At 39.4% G+C, this 15,650-nt stretch overlaps 1 protein-coding gene across 1 annotated transcript in view; it reads right to left on the reverse strand.

Moving 5' to 3' along the window:
* Positions 1 to 613: 613 nt before the first annotated feature.
* The window catches only part of SETBP1 (SET binding protein 1), a 372,240-nt gene continuing 357,203 nt past the window's right edge, over positions 614 to 15,650 (reverse strand). Inside the window, exon 6 of the mRNA XM_060120961.1 lies at positions 614 to 5,998. Coding sequence (XP_059976944.1) covers positions 5,373 to 5,998 — 626 coding nt within the window. The 3' untranslated portion in view covers positions 614 to 5,372. The remainder of the gene's footprint in view (positions 5,999 to 15,650) is intronic.

Genomic DNA, 15,650 nt, shown 5'->3' on the forward strand with positions numbered 1-15,650 from the left:
ACCCCATCACTCTTCTACCAATTGCCATATTCTGCTTAGAACTATAGTTCATCTTCCACATGCAGACCTTGTAAGTTCCTTCAGAGCAAGGATTGTGTATTCCTGGATGCTGCCCTTAGGGTCTTTCTCAGACCGGTAGGCTTTGGATAGGAGATCAGTAACTGCCTGTGGTTGATTAAATAGCCTTTCCTAACACTCCAGTCAAATTTTAAGGCCAGCCAGAGATCCATCCTTCAGCTATCTAACATCATGGGATATTTAGTAAGAAGGCCTTAACCCCCAACCATACTGTTCTTCTAAAATTTTAGGATAGGATGGGTCTCCAACATCTTACACTACATTTGGATTGCTTTCAGCAGAGTTCTGACTGGTTCTTTGAATCAGTCTTGGCTTTATGTCCAGGTATAATATATTCTGAACAGTAACCCTGTAAATCAGACTCAAATCTTGCCCACAATGTACTTCCCAGAATCATACAAAAGGCAGAAATTTGGTAAGAATTTTCTCAATGATTCTATATCCAGTTGGTGTGAGCAAAGACCCCCAAATGCTGTTAAACTCCTTAGTGATGTGAACCAGATGGAAAATAAAACAAAAGAATTCACAACTCATGTTAGACTGAATTGAATGTCTTTAATTTCACACAATGAATAACATATGAATAGGATTAACTTTTTTTTTTAATAGTTAAGTGCTCTATACTGTGCTAACCTGATCTGGTAGCGAAAAAGACTGAGCTTTCTTTTAGAAAAAATGTTTAAAACCCAACATCTAAGACCATGGAGGAGCATGACAGTAAAGCATGCCAGATGTATCTACGCCTCAAATAACAGCAAGTCCATGTTCATTTTAAATGTACAAAAATGCTTTATGAATAAAAACTGTTACAAAAAGAACATTTCAAACAATGTACAATTTTTCTTGCCTCTATATTCAATAAAATACAAATACATTTTTTGTTCTAAAATATGTTTACATACAATCAAAGTAGAACATGCAAATTACACTTTAAAAAAGGCTTTTAAAAACCACTTATGAATACAAACTAAAAATTAGCCAGCACGACTTGTAAGACAATCTTGTGCCCCATTTTTTTCTTTTGAAATATATATATACATATTTAACACATCATGTGCATTTATTATTTAAGAAATAGATTTTTTTTAAAAAAGGAAGAAAAAGAAAGACACCAACCTAAGCTGGAACTGCCCTTCTGTGTTGACCAGTGGCAGCTCTTTTCAATTTTCCCCCCTTTAGTGTTTATTATACCTGGGCAAGTGGGCAAGAGATATCCAGGAAGTTTCTTCCTTGGTTGATATGTGCTTCTAAGACTGTTCCCCAAGTGACTGAGTCCAAGAAGGGAGGCAGACTCATCAGTAGGGCAAACCCTCCAAGAAACAAGAGGCAGGGGGAGCCTGGTATTGTGGAAAGAAACTTTAAAAAACTCCAAGAAAATGCTACGGTATATTACAGTTCGAGTTTCTAGGCACTGTGATGACATTATCTGTAAGCTCTGGCATTTGGACCATTGTGATACTATAGGGTAGTGTTGAGAATAATGTCTATATTTATCTACTTTTACATAATGTGAAGGACTGAAAATCCTGCAATGTAACACTTAAATGGCTTTTGAGGCATTTCAGATTCTGCCACCCACCCCCTCCCCCTCCATGCTACAGTTGGCATTTAAAGGCTTTGGAAATATATGTATAGATTTTAGACAGTTCCCAGGTAAATCTTCCTAGTGGTAGGGAAAAAATATTCTCCAAAAGCTCATTATCTGAATATTGTCAGGTAATAAGCTGTAGGAGTGGGATTTTCTACTTAAGTCCTAAAACCAAATCCTTTATGATCTCCATGTAGTACATCACCTTATACTATAATTCTGTCACCACTTGCTTATCATATTTATAGACCCAGCAATGCCCAGAACACAAACTCCGACTGCCGTCGGCCGTGGCCTCACACTCCGGACAGCAGCCAAGTTAACAGGCTAACCCTGTCGGCCCTCAGTCACCTAGTCGGGGCTGTCAGTGGCTGTTGAGTCCCAGGCCTGCCAGGTCACCAGCCAGCCCAGACACGCCCTCCTTTCCTTCGCCCCGTCTTCCTCGGGCTGTAGCTGGAGCAGTGCTGTTAGAGGAAGTTAAACTCTGTTCCTCTCGTTTGAGATGAGGGGCTGAAAAGCAAGTGGCTCCCCAGCCACTTAGGAAGGTGGACCAGAGACCCATCATCACCTTCAAGGTGGTTTTTATACAGATTTCATTCTTTGCTCACCCCTAATCAGATTCCCTATAAGTGGGTTCATGCCTGCTTGCTGAAGGCAAGTATTCCAGGAAACAGAAAAGAAAACGAAGGAATTTCTCTTATTATGAAATACTTTTGGATCTGTTTATGGAGCCTCACGCATCCCAAATGACATTTTCTCTAATAAATATGCAGCCACAGAAGGCAGTGTTGGGTGGCTACAGACCTCCACAACGTGGATCAGGAGAGCTGGGTTCTCATCCTTGTTCTGCAACCAACCAGATGTGAAACGAGACTGGCCCAATGTTGAGTCTGGACAGGAGAGGAGAGGCTAATGCAAAGTGGGTAGTTAGAAAATGAGGAAATGGTCATACTAATAAGATGGATTAGGTTAATGGAAAGCAAAAGAAAAAATAAAAGTAATGTGATACTGAGGGAGGAGCTTGATGGGAAAGAGGGGAAGCCCTGCAGGTGACTGGACTTGCTTCCACCTCCAAACAGCGGGTTAGCCTATCTCAGTTTTGCTCCTCTGCAGTTTTTCAATCTATCCTTAGGATCATAAATGTAGAGGATTTGCATTTGACTCACATGACAACTGTAGAACTGAATTTACATATAAGGTGCAAGTCTGCTGTATCTCTCCTGGAATACCTTTCGTTGGTTTGAAAATTCTAATGTACCCTAATTTGAAATTTCTCACCTACTAGAGGTTAATGCCAATTAAGCTTTAGGTTCTTCCTTAAGAAGCTTAGAGAGTGCCAGCTTATTCCCCTCTGCAGGAAGACTTAGTCTGCTCACAGATTTGGTTGGGGAAAGAGTACAACACTGGAAGGAAGAGGGGCAAAAGAAAGAATGAAATCAATTATTTTCAAAGTCCAAAAAGGAGAAACCACTTTATGGCCTAATTGAAATGAAAATGGTTGCTCTTTCATAGCAATGGTGGGGTGAGCAAGGCTAATTTAAACCTTCCTCTTGAGTGACTTTGGAACCACTCAGACATGGCTTGGGAATGACAAATTGAAAGTGGTTGGTTTGATTTTGCTGTTCAACCTGTATGAAATGCCAAAGGTCAACCTAGGTCACAAACTGAGTATCTATGATATAAGCTTTGAAGAACAGGAGAATGCACTCCTTTAAACTTACATATTGCTGGGATTAAATGCAACTGACCTAGTGGCAGCACATGATGTGAAGTCTGTGGTGACAGTGCAGAACAGGATGACTCTGTGGGTAATTTCAACCAACTGGTGGTGCCATGACAGAGCACTGATGTTTGCAAGCATATTAACCTGGGATTTTAAAGTTTACTCCCATAGATAACCCAACCCTTATTCTCCTATGTTCCCAACAAAAATCCTTCTTTTGCTAAGGAAATAATGTTGTGTTCTGAAGTAATAATATGATTTCCTGCCGTTTGCAATTTCCTGTAAAGAAACTTAATTTGGAGGTAAACCAGATATTCTAATTCCCATTAGAAAATTTAATTCTGTCTCTCAGTGTCTCTTTTTATAATCTATCATACCAGGTATTTGATGTCTTAGGAAAGGTAAGGGGAGGAGTGAGGGAGGAAATTGAAAATACTTTGAAATTTCCACATCTGACTTTTAGAAAACATCTATGGCAATGGAATAACTTCATATTCATTCTGAGTTTCTTAACATGTTTTACTTGGGCTGTGGAGGTGGATAATAGAGATGGAATATCTGTCCACACTAAACCAATGGCTAGAGTACAACTTGGATGAGAAATGTACAGTCGAAACTGACCATTTAAAAGACGATTTGTCACACACAGTTTGCATCCATGCAGACTGATAGATTTATAATTACATTATGTACAAAATGTTTCAGTTTATTAAGGCAACCACAACTTGGATACTTTGTCCAAGGTGGTGTGATACTATTGGAGTGGTGACACCCTTTGAGCATTTTCTTTTTTTTTTCCCAGATAAGAACACTTACTCCCATTTGCTTTTATGAAAAGAGACAATGTACTTCTATTGTCTTTTTGTTCCCTTTTTTCAATGACCTTTGATAGTTATTTGTATAAAAAAAAATCCACATACCAAGGCATTGCTAGACACTTGTCTTTCTGGTGGGTCTGGGGTTTCAATTTTTGGTGATTTGTCAGCTATCCCATTTTCTATGGTGCATTAAAACCATTTTATTCTGCCTATTCTTTGCTGATATGTTTTAAGTATAAAAATAACCTGGTTGACACCTGGGTCAATGTATCTTCGGATGCTCTAAATCACTTATTTTTAAAAGGCTCTATTGATACTAAGTATTTGTTTCACAATGACTGAAGTTCAAAGCCAAGTTCCTTGGGACAGCATGCCAAGGGTGAACATTACAACACAGGTAAGGTTTGCATTATTTAGGTGTGTACCAAGTTAAAGAAGGCAGCAAGTAAGTTAATGAAAAGGCATATGGGAGTACAATGGGCAAAGAAAAAGTAGGAACAGATGATTCTAAAAATCATTATATGTGTGATAGAGGAGACACACAGAAGAATTATGAATGCATGTCTAAGGTTGCCTATCACTACAATTCCACCCTCTGATGACGAGTCCATCTGAGAAACTGTATTGTTAACGTAAAGATTCAGGTCACCTGAAGATGATGTTGGTGCCCCAAAGCCTAGCCGAGCTTGAAAAACCAAAAGAAACAAAAACCAATTAAATGGAAGTGGCTTACAACAAAGCCAGCTGAGAAATTTGCGGCTTTTCTACCCTTGGAATGTTTCCTAATTGAGGGTATTCCCCTTTCAATTTTCCTGGCCAGCAAATGCAACGGAATCAAGGGCGCACCCTGGATGCGGGAGGTCTGGCGGCTGTCGGAGAGCACCACCGTCTTTCTCCTCCTTGATGGGTCTTGTGCTGCCTGTCAAGGATCTAGCCATACTGAAGTGCCCCTTGGCTGGGAACTGCTGTAAAGCACAGACACACTTCTTTTGAAGACGTTCCCCTGCTTTGCTTTCCCAAGAGCTCCTGAAGGCTCAACCCCGTCATCTGGCCCGAGTCTGCCTGCCCAGCTTCGGGAGAGAAGGGCATTCGGACCCAGCCCCGGCTCACTGCACTTCCAATGCGTCAGTCTCCCCAGCCCCAGGTTCTGACGCCCAGGCCCACCCTAGGGAAGGACATCGCTCTCACTCCCTCGCGACTTCCTCTGCCTTTTAGCCTTCACCTCCTCTTCCTGGGGAAGGGGCTGCTGCGGGGGCGGCTGCTGCGTGGGCTGGGTCGCAGGCTGAGGTTTGTGTTTCCTCTTCCCGCCTCCTCTGGGGGTCTTGGGCAGAGGGGGCGGCGGGGGTGGCGGCGGCGGCGGCGGCGGCGGTGGGAGGGGCGGGGGCGGTGGCGGGGGCAGGGGAGGAGCCTCCCGGGCCATGTGGATGACCGCCTCGATGGTGGCCATGATGGTGTCTTGGCTGGCGGCCGGCTCCAAGACAAGCGGGCTCAGGCTCGGCTTCTGACCCCTTTTGCTGGGAAGGTCGATGCATTTTTCCAGCACCGGCATTTGGTCTCTGGAGTCCTCATCGAACTGCGTGGGCTGCTTCCGGGGACGCCCTCTCCTCTTCTTGACGAAGTTGTTGCCTGTCTTTGATTGTCTCTGCAGCCGCTTGGCCTTCAGGATCTTGTTCACATGGTCCAGGTTCTTCTTGGTGGACAGAATCTTGGTGTAGTTGCACATCTTCCGCACCTCGCACTGGATGGCTTCGATCTCCCGCCGCTTGAATCGCTTCTTCAGCGAGGAGCTGGCTGCGGGAAGGGAAGAGAGAAGAAACTGATTACAGGATGCCAGACTGCCTTAAACCTAGTCTTTTCAGTGACAGCTGGCATTATATTTGGCTATGAAGATTATGGAAAATTAATGCTATAACTATGACACAGTACCCACTATTTCTTTTTCCTTTATTAAAATTAAAAGTAATAAAAATAAACATGGGTTGAATATTATGTGTACAAAGCATTTCATTATTTCAGTCTCTACAACAATCCCATGAAATACACTTGTTCCCATTTTTAAGTTTGGAAACTGAGGCTCACACAATGTAGGAAGATCTACCATGGAAATCAATGTCAGAATCACAATATAAATTCTCCCATTACTTTCTCCTATCATAGCTTTTAGTTTTTATTCAGCCCTTTGACATTTGATCTAATTCAATTTAGCATTAGGCTATACTTCATCTTTTTGTAAAAGATGCTGAATGGAAAAAATGACAAGCAGCCCTCTGGATCAAGCAATCTGGATCATTCATTTGTACCGTCAGCCTCGAAAAAGAGGTGCCTTGACCTGAACTAGAATATCTAACCGAACCTATTACATTTCTAACCCTCCTCCAATGACAGAGGGAGGATACTTTTCAGGAACACTCTATTTGGGATGATCCCATCTCTAATTTTTTCCCCAGTGGTCTGGACTTTTCAGCTTGCCTGATGATGTCCAATTGACCAAGTCTTTCTTAACTAGTTCATCTTCTGGAAACCCCAAGGGAAATACCAGCCAGGTGTTTCTGAATCATTTACACCCGTGCTACCAGGCTGTTGTTTGCAAGGAGCTCTTTTCATGTCCTGGTGGCCAGATGCGTCTCTATTTTATGAGCCAAACTTCTAGTCGCAGGAAGTCCTGTACTGCCGCCACTAAATAGCCTTCAGAACTGCTTCATTTTGAAGTTCAGACACCATAAAGTGTGAATGGCTTCAAGACGCAGCAGACCTTTCCTCCTTCAGATCGTTCTTTCTCCTTGTATTGTTCACTAGAGGCAAACGTGTACATACATGTGTATACACACATAAACACAGGCACTCACACACGTCCTGATAACCCATCGTCACACTGGCTCCTCCCTCTGGCTACTTATAAGCTTAAGAAGTGTGTCCTTAGTGTTTGCTGCTGTGATTTACACTAAATGCTCATCCCCAAAGAAGCCCATGTAGTTGTCGTCAACCCTACGAAACGTTGCAGGCCTAAAAACAAATGTGTTTCATTTTAGCATCGTGGTTTGTTGTGTCACCCCATATTTTTTCAACTACTAGTGGACCAGAAGAATAAATATCTTAAGGGAGATGAGGAAAAAATGCTGAAAACAAAGACACTGCTGTCACTTACTCTTGGGCACTCCTGCTTGGTTCTTTCCCTGCTTTTCCCCATTTCTGTCTCATGTTGTGCCCGACACAGATCTCCCAGAAGGTTTTATTTGAAGTTATTTATGTCACAAGTTTCATGGAGTGGGAAGCTCTGAGTTCCACAGGACAGGCCAAAATGGTACTGCTTTTGGCCAAAGGTCATTGTGAGACTTACTGTGCAATGAATAACTACTGAGCAATCTTTAAAATAAGTTATAAAGATCAAAATAGAACAAAGCCAGAGTGAGCTTCTGGCTACAAAAATAAAATTTTTGTACTTAGTGTTGTAAAAGGAAAAGCTTGCTTGATTTTAAGTTTTCAGATGCAGAGACCGACTTTTGTTGGTCTTTATGTCCCTCACAGGGCATAGCATGGTGCCTTGTACATGGAAGGGATTTAAAAACTGTTTCTCCACTGATGAATCACACTGATTGTTGCTGCCTTATAATCATATTCTTCTCTAAAGGAGTTTTAGTTTGGATTTTTAAATTGACCATTGCAAATATAGTGACACTAAGAGCAGGTCTCCATGTCAGAGCTAAGCCATTTACCTTGTCCACAGAGTTCATGAAGAAATGAAAACTAGTCAGAAATACCCCACAAAACATTTGGCATTATTCCAAATAAAAGTTCCACTTGCAGTTTACCTTCTTTTTAGTTTATATCATCCAAAGAGAAGAAAATGCTATGTGACACATAATACAGCATGCAGGTACAAAGGAAATCATTTTGGGCAATTAGTTGGCAATTCTTGACTGAGTAAAGCTTGACTGGAAAACTCCGTGAGCTGAGCTGGAGATCATTTGGGGCAAATACAACCAATGGATATTTCTTCTCAGTACTTTTATTTTTTAGCATGAAATGTCAAACAAACAAAAAGGAACCTAGTAGATAATTCCATATTCAATAATTTGTTAGATGCTGCATAATTTTTTATTAGGCCCTTGCATTGAAAAGTGATTATGAAATAAAAATTTATTCTGATTACTGTAAACCTACCAAACAATAATAAAAATATCATAACCGACTCTTTTGTACCCACCATTCACATTTAATAAACATTAACTTTTTGCCATACATGCTTTATATTTTTGTTTAAGAAAACATTTTAGAGTCAGCTAAGTCAGTGCTCCATCATCAATTCCATTTCCTTTCCTTTCCCTGCTTGAATTTGTACTTTTACTGCATATATGTGAACCCATATTGGTAAAAATTAAAAGTCTGAAACTACCTAATATGTATAATTCTGTAAGGAAGTAGGAACACTTGCAGAGTGTTGGCAGGAGAGCAAATTGACACAATCATTTTGGAAAGCGATTGGGCAATAACTACTAGAGTTGAAGATGGGTGTGCCCGGTGCCCCAGAGATCCCAAGGCCAGGTCACCTGTTTTGCTCATATGTAACAGGAGGCCAAGGACATCCCTTGAAGCTCAGTGTATGTTACAGAAGACTTAAAACAATATAAATATTAATTAAAAAGATAATGAAGCACTGCGATACATTCAAACAATGGAATATTGTATACACGTCTGTTAAAAGGAATAAAATACATATAAATATATCAACATGGTCAAATCTAAAAAAAAAACTTGAATAAAGCAAATAACAAAAGTATTTGTAAGCATATTATTTATGTAAATTTAGAAATACACAGATCCCTTGAATTTTTATTTCATTCCAGACGTGAAGGTTTAAAGTGACCCCAGTGCAGATTAACTGTGAGTCAAAGACTGGGTGGATGAGATTTCAACACTTCTTCCCTCCAAAGCTACCTTATGGGACTTTATCAAGTCTCTAGAGTAGCGCTGTCCTATAGAAATTCTGCAGTGGGGGAACTAGTCTATATCTATGCTGTCCCATACAGTAGCCACTAGCCACATGTGGCTACTGGGCACCTGACATATGGCAAGTGATTGAGAAATTGACTCTACATTTAGTTTAATTTAAAGTTAAATAGCTACATGTGGTTAGTGGCTACCATACTGGGCAGCTCAGCTCTAGACCTAAGTACCGCGGAATACAGAGGACACACCAAGATCCATTCAGTAAAGCACAGTCTGTGGGAAGCTCAGGGCAAACAACCTGGTGCCTTCAACAAATAAGTTGCGAGGTTGGGGGGGAGGGTGGAACTGTAAATTAAAAGAGAGAGGAGATAAAAAGATCATACTTGGATACCAATTTAAACAATCTGTCAAAAGAGATATTTTATAAATTCATGGAAATTTGAATAATGTCTGGGTGTTTCTTGATATTATATAATTATTGCTAACTTTCTTAGGTGTGATAATTGCATTGTGATCATTTTTCAAAGTACCTGTCTTTTAGAAATACATACAAAATTATTAATAGATGAAATCATATATCATCTGGGACTGGCTTCAAAATAATAAGGGAGGGAGGAGGGGAGTAGAAGTATTCCTAAAACAAGATTGAAATGAGTTGATTATGTTGAAACTGAATGATGAGCACACAGAGGTTTATCATGCTATTCTGCTACTTTGGTATATACTTGCTAGTTCCATAATACATGGTTAAAAAAATATAAATGATTAGTGTCAGTAAAACATTTTTCTCAGGATGTTAGGACTGGCGGGGGGTGGGGGGTGCTCTGGTTTTCATATTCTTGGGCTTTATTTCACCTAAATAATTTTAGAAGAATAAATGTCCTCAGTAAAGGGCATGCATAATCTCCCTAGAAAACTCCTGCTGGTAGCTACCCTCCTGACTGAATGGGAGGAAAGAATGAATGAGCACTGTGCATTTTATGTTGTGACCAACTGCATAAACATATGTCATAGTCCTATCTCCACTGAGGGCCTCAAGTGTTAAGACTTAATATCCCTCTTTCTTTTTCACATTACACTTTTTGAGGGGTTTCACATCTACTGAACATCTGAATTTTATTTTGTCCTGTATGTATTATCCAAATTTTCAGTGTAGGCTCATTACTTTGTGTGTGAACAGCACCAGAGTGCAGGTCAGTAGGAAGGGCTCTGGGCAGGGACAGCTGGAAACCAAGCTGAACTAGAATGAACCTCTTAGCCCCTCTGGGTCTCTCTTCATCTATTACACTGAACAGTTAGACTAGATGCTTCTGTATTTAAAGATTGCTATAATTCTTACCTATACTCATTATCTATTGCCTTACCAAAAGTGAGGTGGCTTTCTACGACATTTATTTCATCTAATAATTTTGAAATCCTTGTGTGGTGGAGAGGAGGGCTTTGGACTTGGCAGGGTTTGATATTCACAAATCTTTCTCCTTACTGCTTATGATTTCACTGTTCCTCTAAATGTTAACAGATTTTTCTCTCTTCAAATTGTTTCATTATTAGACAGTAATTTCTGGGCTCTTGCACCAAGATTGATTCCATATTTGCTCTCCTTCCTATAATTGTCCTATATCTTGCCTGTTCTTTGTTAGCCTTAAAGAATAATTATGAGTGGCCAAGGCAAAATATGAATTCATTTCTTCGTAACTCTGCAATGCAAATCATCTTGTAGACTTTTTCTGTACCTAAAATTGCCATGCAAATGATTGAGTTGGTTTTGATCCAGATCTAGATTTTCTCTTTGCTCCCATTATCAGATGATTGGCTCATCAGTGTTTGTTGATTTTGCTACTTCTTTTATGATAATCAAACACTGGACTTATCACTGCTTTTGCACACTTTTATACAGATGTCGTGTAAGCACTGTGAGCAAGGTAAGGGCTAATGAGGCTTAGCTGTATAGAAGTTCCTAAGAAATAGTTGCTAATGATTTGGAGACTTTGCCCATGTGTAAGACACATTCTAGTTTTATAAAGTTTTGGATGGGTCAGAGAGGGAGGCAAATTTATCTCTAGACTAATTAGAATTTTTCTTGCTGTTTGAATTGGGAAGGTAGAGAAATATTGGGGACTGCAGAACTGCCCGGAGTGGAGTTGCCCTCCAGACGGACAGGGCTGGAGAACCATCAGCCTCAGTCAAGGCACAGAGCTGCAGTGTGAATTGCTTTGTATGCTGATACTTAGAAGATTCTTCAAAGGCAAAGGCCATGTCTTCCCTCTGTACTCCCAGTTATTCACACAGCAGTACAAGATTTGGTATGTAGTACATGAGCAGCAAACACAAGTTCAAGAGAATTCAATTGTTTAATGTTCTCCCATGAAAATGTGCATTTTTTTGGATACTTTTGTACTTAACTCAATAATGATCTCGTTTTCCAAATGCTGCTTTTTATTTTCTAATGGGATATATGAAGCAACTTGCCTTGGCAAGCAATCTTTTTTCCTTCTTCCTTAGAATTTAAATTAACCTTTGTGTCCTGGTCTTAAAAGCTCGTTTGAAAAAGATGGCAAGTTGCCTTGGCTGGTGAGGCTTCTGGTGGTCAGAGCACATCAGAAGAGTCACTGCCAGTCATCAGCACACATGCTATATACCACTGCTTTCCAATTTGAAAGCCATAATTTAGAATTAAGTGTTAGCAGATGTGGGGCATTTGTCACGATAGAATGGTACTTCCATTCTGTTCTTAAAGTCACCTTAGTACAGTTTGGGGTTTCTCTGAAAATGTGACTAGCTTGTTTAATACACAGTAACTGCTTGACTTTTTTTTTTTTTTTTTTTTTTGCGGTACGCGGGCCTCTCACTGTTGTGGCCTCTCCCGCTGCGGAGCACAGGCTCTGGACGCGCAGGCTCAGCGGCCATGGCTCACGGGCCCAGCCGCTCCGCGGCATGTGGGATCTTCCCGGACCGGGGCACGAACCCGTGTCCCCTGCATCGGCAGGCGGACTCTCAACCACTGCGCCACCAGGGAAGCCCACTGCTTGACTATTAAATGACAGCTTCCTCTTAGGGGTTTATTGTGAAAGAACATTCCATCTCAGCTGCAATGGAGTAGGAGACCCTGGTCTTTGTTTTGCTCCTATTTCACATTTCTCCATGGGAAACGTGAAGGTAGGAGGTGAGGAGCAGTTCGACTGATGGAGAGGTGAAGCGGTGGGTGTGCACCTGCATGTTTATGTGTGGGAGCTCCTCTCTGCTTCTCCAGATCTGATCCTGTTCTAAATTGGCAGCCTCTCAAGTGGGGTGCATGTTCCCAAGGAGGAAACTGGGCTGCAATAAAGACATATTATTATATAAATTATTTTATATAATAATATTTTTGTATAAGTATATAAAATATATAAAAATATATTTTATAATATACATATTTTATGTAAATATATGTACATATATGTAAAAATATAAATTTGATGTATTTAACTTTATTATATATACATTTTTATATAATATATAATTATATACATTATTTTAATTTATATTATTTATATCTTATCTGAAAAATAAGAACTAAGTTAAGCATTCTAATGCTTACTATATGGAGCGATGGTGGGTGATGCCCTTATTTGGGCTGCACGATGTGTCACCTGTCACAGTTGGGTATGAGGTTCCTGGGAAAAGAAGAGACCACATGCATTCAAGAGGCTGATGGCATCCCATCAGTTTATTCCCTTCAGGTGTTGTCAGGTCCTGAACATGGTTTAGAAAATTAAGATCTTTAAACAATAAAAAAAACTTTAACAAAAAATAAAAATACTTTGTAATGAGGTCAGGAATATCCACGAAATATGTTATATACCACAGAGAATTTTATTGGTTGCCTTGCAGCAAACTGTATAAAAGAGTTGCTATTTTCAAAGACAAATTTGGCAATTTTCTTCTACTTTGAGAGAAATGTTCTAAATGTTTTCACCTTCTCAGTGCTGTCAATGGGCTGTCTGTAATGTTACCTAGCAGTTGTCAAAAAACAAAAAAACCCCTTAATGTCCCTTTAGGGCAAAATGGGCAAAAAGTAACTGCTTTTAGAAGCAAACTCATATTATGGAGACAGCATTTTTTTAAATTGATTGGAAATGTTTCCATTTTTGACAATTTTGTTGCTGAAAATGATATTATAACCTTAAATATGATGGCACATATATGTGCCATCATCCTTAAATATGCAAATTAAAAAATCTTGTAAACAGAGTTAACTTCCAAATGAAGGGTTTCAGAGATTTGAACTCATTAAAAAAATGCAATGTCTTTTGAAATGCAAGACCATCTGACTGTTAATAAAGGAAGTTGGTTAGTTGAATTTCAGCAAAAAAACCCTTTACTTAATTGATGGATGGGATTGAAAAAAATAGTATTATGATTTAAGCAAAATGATACGCTTTCTCCTTTTGGATCTACGTTTATGTGAAATATCCTTTTAACCTACAACATCTACTAACAAGTATTGAAACAAACTGAATTTGAAATGAGACCTTCAAATTGCTTAATCACAAGTGTTAGAAAAACCCCAAGATTTTCAAAAAGAAGTATTCAAACTCAATTACTTGGTCTTCTCTGAACCTTATTCAAAATATTAATATTAGTAAAAATTTGTTTCATTAATAATACAGTTAAATGAAATTTAAATTTATTTTAAGAATATTATTTATTTCAGATTTATCTCACCTTTTAAAGTTTACATTTTGAAAGATGAGTACACATATTCTAAATATGTATTTACATGGGGTAACTTCAAAATTATGTTACCAATATCATTCATGATCAAAAATTTGAACTGCTTAAAAGTTTTCCTTTGTTTTTCTAGACTCTTGAAGACTTCATGCAATATTTAATCCTAGAGGAATTTAACTTTCTATGAGGGCAAGGCCTAAGAAGCCATTAAAGCTTCTTGAAGACAGCATGTGTTCTTTGTACCCCTCATAACAAAGAGCACAGCTCCTTTCTCATAGTAGATGCTTGATTAATATTTCCTGCTAGATCATTTCAGATTGTAAATCCTAGAAGCCAAAGCCTAATATCATTAATCTTCCTATTCCCTAGAGCACCTTTAATTGAATTGCATGTAATTCCAAGGCAGTCAAGAGTGTCCCATCCATGGGACTCTGGAATGGGATTTGATGCTGACCTCCTTTATTCGGTAAGGCAGTTGTGTGGTCCTGGTCCCTAGGTTTTCAGAATCCTTGAGTTTTCTGACCACAGGGTAATAATGCCAGTCATTTCATGAGCCTGGAATTTGGACAAACCAGCTATGGCTTTGGACAGATAAAGGCAGTGGTAACTTGTCTCCAGAGACTAAGATTTGCAGAGACTAAGATGAATAAGAACACTGCCAGATTGTTCAGAGAACCTCTAAGGAAGGGAACCAGGGCTTTGGCCTGAGAAAGCTGGGTGAAGGGTGAGAGTTCAGAGATCAGAGAACTAGAAACAGGGGAAACTGTATCAGCCTCTAAGGTGCACTGTGCATATTATTAGTAGGAATTGCCCAGGATGAATCTACAGAAGAATTTTAACTCTGGGAGTTTTTCTGGGGGTGATACTTATTAGAGTCAGATTGGGTTGGCGAGGAGTGAATTGTGAGTGGTGGCACTCATAAACTGAGGAGTACTAGGGACATTTAACCCCTCTCTGTTTCAATCAACTCTGGCTTTTGTATGTTGCATGTAGCTCAAGCCCCAGCAGACTGACTAGACAACGTGAGAGGCTGGATAGAAATGCAGTTAATGCCAAAAAGTTTGACGCTACATCTGTTGAGTCTCACAGCATGCCAGGTGGTCACATGGCGGGGGTGGTTGCACGCTCTCAAAGGGCTCTTTATATTTCTTCTTTCTTTCCTCTCAAATGTGGCATAGCAGTATCCTTAACCATAAATACCATCCCTTATATAATACTCCAACTATTGTAGATGCATGTTCATACTTGATTGTGAGAGATTTCCTTTCTTTTAAATTTGGAAAAAAAAATTAGAAGAACAAAGAATAATGTAACAAACATGCTCTCATGAAAATTTTCACATTTTTAATATTTAGGCTCAGATGAAATAAATCCTTATTGACCATGCTAGAACTTCAAGAATTACATCAAATTGTTGGTATTCATGGTCTGTTTTCTAACTGGACTTAATAATTGCATTTGTTTACTTAAAATTCAGACTTTTGTTTACAATCTGTTTACAATTTGTTTTGTTAGAAAACATATTGATCAGGACGTTAGGAGAATGAAGTTCTCATCGTGACTTTTCACCCCTCAGTTCTCTGCCTTCAGACAAATCTCTTAACTTCTTGGCAGGACCCTTACTTCAGAATAAATATGATTCTGTAAAAATAGTTATACACCTCCAAGTCTTCTCTGTTCTAGGTAAAATATCCTTAATTCCTTCATCTGTGTCTCATATGAGATTACTTCTAGGCTATATTCCATTTTGATTACCTTCCTCTGGAGATTTAATCATCTGACAAAT

Source organism: Lagenorhynchus albirostris, chromosome 14 (assembly GCF_949774975.1).
Source record: "Lagenorhynchus albirostris chromosome 14, mLagAlb1.1, whole genome shotgun sequence".
In the NCBI taxonomy this organism is placed as follows: Eukaryota; Metazoa; Chordata; class Mammalia; order Artiodactyla; family Delphinidae; genus Lagenorhynchus; species Lagenorhynchus albirostris.